Source organism: Cryptomeria japonica, chromosome 3, assembly GCF_030272615.1.
Source record: "Cryptomeria japonica chromosome 3, Sugi_1.0, whole genome shotgun sequence".
Lineage (NCBI taxonomy): Eukaryota > Viridiplantae > Streptophyta > Pinopsida > Cupressales > Cupressaceae > Cryptomeria > Cryptomeria japonica.
Genome location: NC_081407.1, coordinates 40,491,701 through 40,503,634, shown reverse-complemented (window position 1 = coordinate 40,503,634; position 11,934 = coordinate 40,491,701). Strand labels below are relative to the sequence as shown.

The 11,934-nt window shown below is 36.9% G+C and overlaps 1 protein-coding gene across 2 annotated transcripts; it reads left to right on the top strand.

Moving 5' to 3' along the window:
• The first annotated feature begins 495 nt into the window (after positions 1 to 495).
• On the top strand, positions 496 to 10,705 carry LOC131033346 (uncharacterized). 2 transcript variants are annotated; one of them, XM_057964560.2, is made up of 21 exons: positions 496 to 1,640; positions 3,538 to 3,659; positions 5,206 to 5,294; positions 5,479 to 5,511; positions 5,618 to 5,720; positions 6,095 to 6,137; positions 6,257 to 6,357; positions 6,455 to 6,519; positions 6,615 to 6,941; positions 7,073 to 7,148; positions 7,249 to 7,345; positions 7,435 to 7,522; positions 7,649 to 7,786; positions 7,875 to 8,051; positions 8,166 to 8,288; positions 8,394 to 8,477; positions 8,594 to 8,778; positions 8,929 to 9,067; positions 9,502 to 9,570; positions 9,667 to 9,996; positions 10,102 to 10,705. In XM_057964560.2, exons 1-21 carry the CDS (start codon positions 1,423 to 1,425, stop codon positions 10,213 to 10,215), a joined length of 2,721 nt encoding a protein of 906 aa, XP_057820543.2. In that variant the 5' UTR covers positions 496 to 1,422; the 3' UTR covers positions 10,216 to 10,705. The 2 variants fall into 2 exon arrangements, with proteins under 2 accessions (XP_057820543.2, XP_057820546.2); XM_057964563.2 differs by having other exon boundaries at positions 497 to 1,640; positions 7,878 to 8,051.
• The last annotated feature ends 1,229 nt before the right edge of the window (positions 10,706 to 11,934 follow it).

Below are 11,934 nucleotides of genomic sequence, written 5' to 3'. Positions count from 1 at the left end.
ATTATATTTTACAATAAAATATCTAACATTTAAAACTATGTATAAATACAAAATTTCTAATATTCATTAGACCAAATTCATAAACTGCAATTTTAATCTCATTATTTTGGAATATCAAAACTTCAAATCTATTTTTTCTTTAAAAAAGAACTTTAACTTCATTATATCAAGAGATGTGTTAAAATTATGATTATTATTATAATTTAAAAACTACGATCTCTATCATGGTTAATAAACCAAAATCCACTTGTTTAAAAAAACAAAAACCTTGCAGCCATCAAATTTAACCATACGAAATTCAATTCACCAACAAAAAGGTCTACACGCGCCGCCATTCTGTTTGGTATCACGGCACTGACCAGAACGTGCTCACCGTCTAACTAGGGGCCCACCACCAAACAAATCGCCAGAAGCAAAATCACGGCTGCCGAGTTTGCCGAAAACTTTTTCACGGCAAGTTTGACCTATAAATATCCCGTCAGAAGAGCCTGAGAGAGTCACATAACAATTGTGGAAAATAAAAAGGCTAGCCAGAGTTCTCGCTTCTAGTTAAGCTGAAAGAGAGATTATTTTGTCCTTTCGAAGCTTATGTTCTGTTTTTTTTGAGGCTTCAGCATTCGAATCCATCAAATTGAAACGTGAAATTACAGAGATTGCTGAGTCGTTTGGGGTTGGAAGATTTAGTTCCTTGCACTCTGAGAAGTCTGAAAACCAAAATTTTAGAAAAAGTTTGGTTTAATTTTGAAGTTTCAGGGCTCCTAGACGCAAAGCTGAGATTTCAGTTTGTTCTTGGTCAATAGAATTTTATGTTTTAGGCTTCCAAATCGTAAGGTGGAGGTTCTTAAAACAGAAGTTGTTTTGTTGTAGAGATTATTTTATGCTTCGGCCCCTGAAGCCACAAAGTTTAAAGTGTCAGAAATTTGTCTGATTCCGAAACAGCAAGATTTTTAAGTTATTAAGGCGAAATTTCAGAAATTCTTTTGTTTTAATAGAAATTGATGTCTGAGGTCTTTTCAAGCTGAGATTTCGTAAACTATTTTGTTTCAATAGAATTTGCAGCACTTGTCGGATTCGTAAAGGTGAAAATTCCAAAACTTGAAGTGTTGAGGTTGAGATTTGAGAAAGGATTTTGTTCCACAGATTTTGAAACGTCAGCCATCGGAGCCGTAAAGCTGAAATTTCAAACATTATTTTGTGCTTTAGACTTTGAAGTTGCGGACTTGAAAGTCGTAAAGCTGAAACTGCACGAAATCATTTTGCTCTATAGAGACTGGGATCCTGGAAAGTGGAATTTCACAAGTGATATTGTTGGGAGGAATTTTGAAGTCGTGACTTCAAATCCTGCTAAGCGAAATAATATAAACAGATAAATTGAATTTTTGAGGTCATTGGTTCGAATCTCTGTTGGATCTGCATAACATAATGGAGCAGAAAAATGTTTTGATGTCAGCCTTGAGCGTGGGGCTCGGAGTCGGCCTGGGACTAGGCCTGGCTACCGGACGTTCGCAAACTTTCCAGAAATTGACAACGCTTGGAAGTTCCGTCAATTACCAAAAACTCATGGAGCTCGAGCTTACGAATCAGGTTGTTGACGGGAAATCCTGCAACGTTACGTTCGAGGAATTTCCATATTATCTGAGGTAAGAGAAAGACTTTTGTTAAGTTTTACAAATGTGTGTTTACACTAACTGCGTAGGTTTAGAATTTACGGCTATAACAGAAATGTTTGCATCAGAGGAAAGTAAGTATTTGGAATTTAATTGTAAAAGAGGAATTTCTTGTTGTGTGGGAATTTTTTTCTGAATGAAAATGCGTATTTGACAGGAAACATGATGTTTTTGGAATTCAACGCTGTATTTTGGTAAAAATATGTCTTTTAGTGCATCAGCTAGAGTTCATAGAGGCAATAATCCATATTCCAGATTAAAGAGGGCTAGCAGGCTAGTAGCTTGTCGATAGACTATCCACCAGTTTATAGGTGGTGTTAGATTTGAGTTCTGACTGATCTGTACCAAAAGTAACATAAGATCAGAGCCAGGGGGGAAGCCCTAAGTACAAAAATATAGGGATGTTCCAACAATTGACATTCCTAACTGAAGTCAAAGCTAAAAGCCTTATTATGCTTATGCTCTGCTGGCTAGGATTCTTCTATTCCATAGCTCTTTGTAGTTTGAGATATAGCTTGTTTGTTTCCTTTGTGCTTTGGGTGTTGCAAAGACGCCATTCTAGGACTTTGCTATGATTCTGCTGGGTGTGTGAGGATGTCCGGTGAGGCTACCACCATAGCTATTTGTTCTTTATTGTTGAGGCGTGGCTTGTTTGCTTGCTTCGTGTTTTGGGGTCTGACGACGACAGTATCCAAAAGATATCCTATGATTGTAATGGGTACACCAGACTACCACCATAGTTACTAGTTCTTTGTAATTCGAGGTATAGTTTGTTAATTTCTTCGACTGTGCTTTGGGCAGATGCTCCATCCTAAGAACCTTCCATGACTATGCTCCGTAAGTTAGGTGGCCTTGCCACCAAAGCTAGTAGTCTTTTGGTTATGATTCGTTTCTTCCAACAAATGATTGTTTCTGGAAATACGTATAATGAATTACAGTTAAGGCGTGGCTTGTTTGCTTGCTTTGTGCTTTAGGGTCTGGCAAAGAAAGTATCCAAAAGCTTTCCTATGATTGTACTGGGTACACTAGAAGATCAAGACACCGTAGCTACTAGTACTTTGTGATTTGAGGTATGGCTTGTTTTATTCCATTGTGCTTTAGGCAGAGAACCCATCCTTAGAGCTTTCCATGACTATGCTCTGTGAGTTAGGCTGCCTTGCCACTAGAGCTACAAGTCCTTTAGTGGAAATGTATAATTTGAAAGCTGGAGATCGTCAAATCTATATCGATGTTAAAAATTGTGCCTGTGTGGGTTTGTGTTTGACACGATTTTTGAAATTTAACATAGTATGTGCATCAAGAAAAGGAAAGGTGTACACAAAACTAGCCAAAATTTCCAAACATTTAATGTGTAGATTGATTCCAGAGATCTTGGATTGAATTTCATAGAGCTTGGAGTGCATGTACGCCATCCTGTACAATATGTTATATAGGAAATTTGAATCACTTGAGGAAAGGTTTTCTAGCTATAAATGTTTGTTAAATTTGATGGCAAAATATGTATATATTTTGACAAAAAAATATTGAATCTTTTGGTAATTACTTGTATCGGTATAGACCTGACAGCTTTTCAATGCTTTTCCCCTAGTGTTACAGATGTTCTGCATTTCACAGCAAAATATAGACATTTACTTCTAAATTTATTGTTGTATGCAAATCAAAAGATCATAGAACATGTTATAAATACTCTGTTTTTAGCTGGCAAATTTATAGTATTTCAATTTTCATGTTGTTGTAGGTCTAAAGAATGTCCTTCCAATCTTTCATTGATTAGCATTTTACAGAAAGAAGATCGAAGTTTTGTTGAAATTTCATAATTGAATGTGAAAAGAATTGAAATATTTGTTGGGACTTAATGTTGTGTGTGCAGTGAGCAGACCAAGGCACTGTTAACGAGCGCAGCGTTCGTTTATTTAAAACAGGAGCAATTTTCCAAATATACACGGAATCTGTCACCCGCAAGCCGCGCAATTTTGCTTTCTGGACCTGCAGGTTCCATTTCTTTGATCTTCCTTGAATTTGACCCCTGTTTTACTATTCTATATATTCGGGGGTTATTCCTGTTTTCTAGCCGCAGATAATTCTAAATCCCTTAGGAATTCTTTGACTGGGTCCATACCAATAGTTTTTTATTTATTGAAGGCTATTTATTGAGCTTGGGAATCGTATGTGGGCTTTGCTTGTATATTTTACTCTCCAAATATTTGACATTAGGAAAGTATATATTATATTCCTACGAACCTTTGTAACAAAGTAGGAATATTTTTCTATCGCTTGAAAGGAAAATGAACTATGTATCGATAAGTTTAGCCCTCCTAGTATTTTAGGTGGAACCTTCTCCCCATCTAAACAACCACAAGGCTGTTTAGGCTCTTCGGTAAGAATCTACATGTACATTTTACTTTGTAAATTCACTTTATATTTGTAGGATTTATATGACACTTTCAATGTACTGAAATTTCCCTGGATAAACTAAATACTTTTAGTGTTAGGTTTCAAGGAACTAGATTTGCACCATATTAAAAGTGCAGAGTTCCTCCAAGTATTTAGGAATGGTGGCATTGATGGTATTTGCCTTCGCAGATATGCTACGAGGTTTTTTAAGTTGTGGAATCAATTCCAGGATACATATTTTTTATGTAACAACTTTTTAGAATTGTTAGAATACATGAACTCATATGTGTCTGCTAAGTGAATTTTCAACACCGTGAGGCTGTAGTCTAGGGGGAGTTGGAGCCTGACCAAAAAATATTTAGTCAGAAAGAAAAAGTTTAACTTCTGTAAAACGTCTCGTGTATATTCTGTGATAAACTCAAAAATATGGATTCAGGTGTTTGCTAAATAAATTCTTGAATTGTTTGATTCATATCCTTTGAATTGAACCTGTCTTCCATCGACTTATATGTTTTGGTTTTTGCTGTTTGACTTGATTTCACTTTTCAGTTGGATCTATTATGTGTTAAGCTTGTACTACAAAGATATTAGTATTCCTCTTCATACTTTCTTCTATTGAGTAATTAAAGATACAGATGTTGGGGAAACATATGCAGCATTCCCATGATAGTATTTTGTTGGTTTAATAGTAGGTACATTGTTTGTTTCTGTTGCCAGTGCTTACAAGGAAGTTAGTAACTCTATTGGCTTTTAGCTAAAGCCCAATTGGTAGGGACACCCTCTTGCCAGATCTGGAGATTTAAGACTATCCTATTAGAAAGGTTGGCTTAATGGGTTTGGGTGTGATCCTTGGATCCCCAAGACTACCTATAGAGCCAACATCTTATTCCCAGTCGTACTTACCCACAACCCCCTGACAGTTTCTCCACATATGAGCTTTAGATTGGGACAAAGGTTACTATTTGATCTCTGAGACTTACCAGCTAAAAATAAGCTAAATTAAGAAGCCTTGATCTTATAGTTGAGCCCTAAAATAGCTTTCTCACATTTAAAACTCACATTTCATACATTTTCTCTTCTTTTGAAAGTAATGGAAATTAAAATTGTGTTTTCTTAATGTATAATATGGAATGTTTATGTGCAGAGCCCTACCCTCAAACACTTGCCAAGGGATTATCACATTACTTTGCAGCAAAATTACTTTTGTTTGATGCCACTGACTTCTGCTTGAAGGTGTGTAAATGAAAACACTTCTAAAGTTCTGGATGGCCAGTGCATTTTATAGTTGGTGATATTGTTTCCCCTTGGTGTAAATTTTGATATTTATTCTTTGGATCCTCTAGCAGTTGCTTCTGTCTCATATTACATACTAATTTCTTTGCTGAATATGTTTCTTTACATTTATATTTTACTGCAGTTGCAAAGGAAACATGGTGGAGGCGCAGATTCTGTAAGAAAATTCAACCCTGGAATAAGAAAAGATAGTTATATTTTGCTCTCGCAGCTTAGAGGATATTCTAAGTCCTTGAATATCTTTTCTGGTGTTATCTTAACAGGAATCAAAGTCCTTTTCTGAGACTGCATTGGACTGCATGAATAGTTTTCTTGAGAATTTTTCCATTCTACCAGGGCGTGCAGAACCAAACAATTGCAAAGCAGGTTTGTTGGGTGCTGGTGGGGTTTAGGAGCTTTGTTTATTTATGCCAGGAGAGAGGGGAGCACATAAGGATGCCAATGCACTGCATAGTGGGTACACATGATTGAGTTAGTCCTTATGTTTCAATACCCGCGATTTGATCAGTCCCAGAGTATACTATATGGGTGCCAAAAACATAGGGATTGCCACCTTAAATCTTCTGGATACCTCTCTGCAACTGTTACGTGGGTGCTAGAAACATAGGGATTGGTACCTCAAATATTTTAAATATCTTTCTATCCATGTTGAATTTTGGTTAAGATGATTTTGTTATTAATTTGTATTATTATCAACTACATGTCATAGATGTTATATTTTTTATCTGGTCTTCTTGCAGGCAATCTTCGGCGACAAAATAGCAGGATGGAGTCAAAAGCAAGGTATATAGGTTTTCCATATCCCCAAATGCTATGCTTTCTAACTCTGAATCTCAACAAGACCTTTCAAGTATAATTATTCTGTTATTTTCTACTGACATATTGCATCTTAACTGTTATAGGGATTCTGAAGGCACAAGTAGCCTTCAGAACAGTAAGAGTGCCTCGGCAACAGAATCTGATTTGTCAAGACTTGGATCATCAATGATCCCTACAAATCAAAGTAATTTCTTTGAACATTTGAATTATGGAGTGGTGGTTAATAGCCAGACTCTAGAGGGTTCTATCTAACTTTTGAACATGTGGTCATGTGGTTGCAGCTTCCTTGAAGCGAGCAAATTCTTGGGCTTTTGATGACAAACTACTTGTGCAATCTCTTTACAAGGTAATTCTAAAATCCAAACCAGAGCATTATCCATACCATTAATCAATCATTAACTTCCATCACTAGTTACTAAATATTTTGCACAATTTGTGTAGGTTTTGGTTTCTGTCTCAAGGACGAGCCCTGTGATTCTGTATTTGCGGGATGTAGAGAAACTCATGTTCAGAGGACCAAAGACCTATTTATTGTTTCGTAAAATGATAAAGCAGCTTTCTGGACCAATCCTGATTCTAGGTTCTAGAGTTCTGGATTTGGATGAACAAATCTGTGAAGAAAACGGGGAGAAAATGTCACTGCTGTTCCCATACAAAATTGATATAAAGCCCCCTGAAGACAATACCCAACCTGAAAGCTGGAAGAGCAAACTTGAAGAAGACATGAAAGCAATCCAGTTCCAGGACAACAGGAACCATGTATCAGAGGTAAGGTTGCAAATAGGTCACAACCACATGGCAATACAAAAGATTATAGTTTAAGGCAATACAAAAGTTTATAGTTTAATGCATCTTCCAGATTTTACAAATTGCTATGTATTTCTCTTTCTTTTTAATAGGTTCTTGCAGCAAATGACGTTGAATGCGATGATCTAGGTAGCATTTGTTTTGGTGACACAGTGCTTCTCAGTAATTGTGAGTTTTCTGGATCTCTTTTCCATCAAATGGTTTAAATGGTAATGGCTTGTACTTCATCTCAAGTGATTCTTTCTAAACTAACAATTTGTTCTTGTAGACATTGAGGAAATTGTGATCTCTGCCATTTCCCATCACCTCATGAATACAGAGGAGCCTAATTACCGTGGTGGAAGGCTTATTATTTCATCCCAAAGGTATTTTTCTAATCTCTTATCCATCCAGTAAATTTTATTATGATTGTTGATTTTGCTACTAAATACGTGCAATTTGGTGTAATGCATAGTTTGGCACATGGTCTAAACATATTCCGAGCAGGAGAATTAGGTGGTAAAGACACTTTGCAAATGGAGTCCAATGGAGAAACCCCACAGGTTGGATCAACTTGTTCTTTCTTCTCACACATTTGGAATTTATTGTTAGGGATGTAGTGATGTTCATCTTCCTTATCTCACTTCTGTCCCACTATTTTTTTGCTTCGGGACCCAACAAATGGGAAGGTTGAAGCAAAAATGGAACCTTCTACCGAAGATAAGTCTGAAGGAGAGAAATCAGATTCTGCTTCTAAAGGGGATGCATCTAAGAAAGAAGCGGATAACACCAAAGATGGGAACCCTCCTGCAGCTACACCAAAACCAGTAAGTTTACTATTACCCCCTATTGCCATGAATTTATATCTACAAATACCTCTAGTTATACTGATACAAATGACCTAATTTGTGAAAGGAGGTGGCCCCAGACAATGATTTTGAAAAGAAACTCAGGCCAGAAGTCATTCCCGCAGGCAAAATTGGTGTTACATTTGATGATATTGGTTCACTGGAAAATGTTAAGGAATCATTGCAAGAACTTGTAATGCTTCCTCTACGACGTCCAGACTTGTTTAAAGGGGGGCTTCTGAAGGTAAAGTCCATGATTTTTGTATCAAATATCACTTGACATTTTGGCATGAACACTCTGAGTGGTCTGTAATGTATAGTATTAAACAGTAGCCCCTTGTTTTTATATCATATGCAGCCATGCAGAGGCATTCTACTTTTTGGACCACCTGGGACTGGGAAAACAATGTTGGCAAAGGCCCTTGCCACTGAAGCCAATGCTAGTTTCATTAATGTCTCAATGTCTACCATAACTTCAAAGGTACAGACTACATATTTCCTTATTGATTGCTTGCTAAAAAGAAGCAGCTTGTGAAGCCATAAGTAAATGAAAAGTTTTACTAGTTCATTACTCTCTAATGTGCAGTGGTTTGGAGAAGATGAGAAGAATGTAAGGGCATTGTTTTCATTGGCTGCCAAAGTTGCTCCTACTGTTATCTTCATTGATGAGGTTTGACATTGTCTTTCCTAAGATGCCAAGATCTTTTGCAATATTCATTGAGGAGCTCCTCTTTGGGATAGGTACTGTGATAATTTTTGCAATCCATATTTGGTTTGTCTATGCAGGTTGATAGCATGTTAGGCCAGAGGTCTAGATTTGGTGAACATGAGGCAATGAGAAAGATAAAGAATGAGTTTATGGCTCACTGGGATGGTTTGCTATCAAAGTCCACAGAGCGTGTTCTTGTTTTGGCTGCAACCAATAGGCCCTTTGATTTGGATGAAGCTATAATCAGACGATTTGAGCGAAGGTGATCCAGGAAACATTACTTCAATCTGAATATAACTTTCAAGCATATTGTTCTACTTCTATTATATGCTAAAGATTTAAAATTGGTTTTAGATTAATGTTAAGTTTGTTTCATCTAACAGTGTATGTCCTTTTGATGGCCTTTTAACAGAATCATGGTAGGACTCCCAAATGCTGAGAATAGAGAAAAGATTCTTAAAACACTGCTGGCAAAAGAGAATATCGAGGAAGGATTTGATTTCAAGGAGCTTGCAATAATGACTGAGGGCTATACTGGAAGTGATCTCAAGGTGAGTATTTATGCCCCTTGGTTTACTTTCTTATGTCAAAGCAAATCTTTTGATTTCCAGGAAGTACTTCATCTTGTGCCAAGAGGCATATTCTTCAGCCCAGATAGGATAAGTTTGTAAGACAACATTGAATGATGCCTGAAAAAAGCACCCATTCAGTACTTCGTCTTACTTGTGTCAAGAGGCACATTCATCAGCCCAGGTAGGATAACTTTGTAAGGCAACATTGAATGATGATGCCTACCAATGCATCCAGGTTAAACTTATGAGTGAAACAATACCTTTGATCCACTTTACCTCAACTTCCAATCTAGCCACTTTGAGTGAGATGATTTGACACATTGTCTTTTGGATATCTTTCAGCATAACAGATACAATTTAAGATGCACACCTTGCTATGTCTGACAGTTTTTTGCCCTGGGATGCAAATGCAGAACATATGCACAACTGCAGCTTACCGCCCGGTTCGAGAGCTACTAAAGAAAGAAATAGAAAAAGAAAAGGTGGGTTCACTCTCTGTGTTTTCTTTGTTTTTGCCCAATCAACTTTATGTATTATATAGAATTATGAAAACCTAGTGGGATTCCCTGATTGTCCAGGCTAAGAAGGAAAATATGGAGAAAAAGGAAGGGGAAGAAGGAGAATCAAGTTCCTCTGAACAGCCTAGCAAGGATGGTGAAGCAACAAAGTCTTCTAAGAAGCCTGGCAAGGATGGCGAAGAAACAAAATCCACTGAAAAGCCTAGCAAGGATGAGGAAGAAACAAAGTCCTCTGAGCAGCCTAGCAAGGATGGGCAAGAAACCAGTTCCTCTGAGCAGCCTAGCAAGGAAGGGGAGGAGACGAAGGATGAGAAAAAGGATGAAACCGAGGAACCTGCCATTAAACTTAGACCTTTAACAATGGAGGACCTGAGGGAAGCGAAGAAACAGGTAATTCATAAATCCTTTTGTGAATGACTGTTCATTGCAAGGCTATGCAATCCTATCTAATCAGGCAATTTATCTAACTGAAAAAAGAACTTGTCTTTTGAACAGATCTCCCCAAGTTTTTCATCTGAAGGTGCTGGAATGAACGAACTGAAGGAATGGAATGAATTGTATGGAGAAGGTGGAAGCAGGAAAAGGCAGTCCCCAACATACTTTTTGTGAAGCACTTGGACTGATTGTATTTTTGAAACAAAAATCAAATTGATCAATCAATCAAGTGCTGAACTGGGCTTTGTTGTGCTTAACCAGTTACTGAATCCAAGAGCACGTTGCAGATGTCTGTGCTGAAACTCTCTTAGACCCCTGTAAATAGGTTTTGAAATCAAAGTGATTTCTATACAGTACTTTCTTTGACTCTTCTGGTGGTCCAAAGGGAACAGCATCAGTCTTTCCAGGACTAGTCATTTTAATTATTTTCTATGAACTAATTCTCTTCCTTTTCCAACCATAATCACAGGTGTGATGGGTTGTTATTTGTGTGATTGTTTCACGTAGTCTTCATTGCCAGTGACCTTGGCTAGTGATTAATCCAATCATATAAAGTAGTTTATTTTCCTCCTCTCGGATGAGGTCGACTTTAGTGTTTGAATTATGTTATTTTCAGAACATATTTTAATAATATATATTTCTCCTCAGCTATTCAGGAACTTTATCTATGTATTTGGTCATATTCTAAGCAATTATTTTAATCTGGAATTCATGAAATCTCAACTCCTTTCTTTTGGAGGGAAATTTATGGATTGATGAAACTTCTGCTTTTTAATCCTGAATGAATCTTTTTTGAAAATGCAAAGTCTTTATGTATGTTAATCATAAATCAAAGTCTCAAACATAATTAGAACAGAGTCAGCAATGATTGAAAATGGCTGCAACCAACATGATCAGAGAATTTTTTAGTGATATTAATTTGGTGGTTGTTCAATATAGAAGCTAGCTGCTATAAAGCCCATAGGGGTTCCAATTGATGCTAGTTCCAAAAGCTTGTATGCCTTTTTCTCCTTTAAAACATGCGATTCAAGATCACAATTGCCACTTTGTCCATGGGCATCCAAACTTTCAATTGCAATCGCCTTTTAAGGCCACAAATCTTGTAATAGCAGATGTGTGCAACTGCTTTATTTCTGAGGGGTAACGGAAGCATCTGTCATCTTCATGCTTTCTAAAGATTTAGAGAGTCCAAACAAGAGTCATTTACTTACTGATGCCTATTTACATATTTGTTAAATGAGAAAGCTTTAGAATATTGGATTGGTTCTGTTACAAAATAATTCATAAGTTCTAACTGCCTTATATTTTTAAATATTTATTGAGTGCTGAATGCTCTTTCTGCCTCATTCTCTTTTGTCTGTTGCATTTGTTTTTTAAACCTATAGTGAGTTTAACAGGCTGTAGATTAGAGACAAGGAGTGTCTGCGTCATTCCAGTATCAGAGCTTCCAAAAACTATTGGAGTGGAGAGTTTGTATGACAGCCTTAGTTATTGAGAAAAGTTCTGGATAGCTCAGAGGAGAGCTGTGGATACGGTTGTGAATGCTGAGATGGAATTGTTTCATGATGTGAAACAGAGGATAACCAAGTTGAAAGAATAAATAAGACAAAGGAAGCGACAGAAGCAAACAAAATACAATCAGGAAAAGAAAAATATGAAATATTGGAGAGGTATCTAACCTGGTTGAAGGGCATGCCACAGCCTTATTCTCTGGGTCAAAAAGATGGTTCTACCATCTACCCAAATTTATCTCTTGGACCTTTTAGGCATTTTGGTTTTCACAGATATGAATTTTGAATAAAACTAGCTTTGAACTAGGAGTTTCAAAATTCCACCAAATAGGTTACTGAACAGTGTTAGAAATTGAATAGCAATTGTGTTAACTGCTCTTTT

Bases quoted from the DNA above. Each gene is read 5' to 3' on its own strand.
- LOC131033346 (XM_057964560.2), top strand. From the start codon at position 1,423: ATGGAGCAGAAAAATGTTTTGATGTCAGCCTTGAGCGTGGGGCTCGGA. The intron at 3,660-5,205 runs GTTCCATTTCTT...GTTTATGTGCAG, and splicing joins TTTGCTTTCTGGACCTGCAG to AGCCCTACCCTCAAACACTT. The intron at 7,149-7,248 runs GTGAGTTTTCTG...TTGTTCTTGTAG, and splicing joins CACAGTGCTTCTCAGTAATT to ACATTGAGGAAATTGTGATC.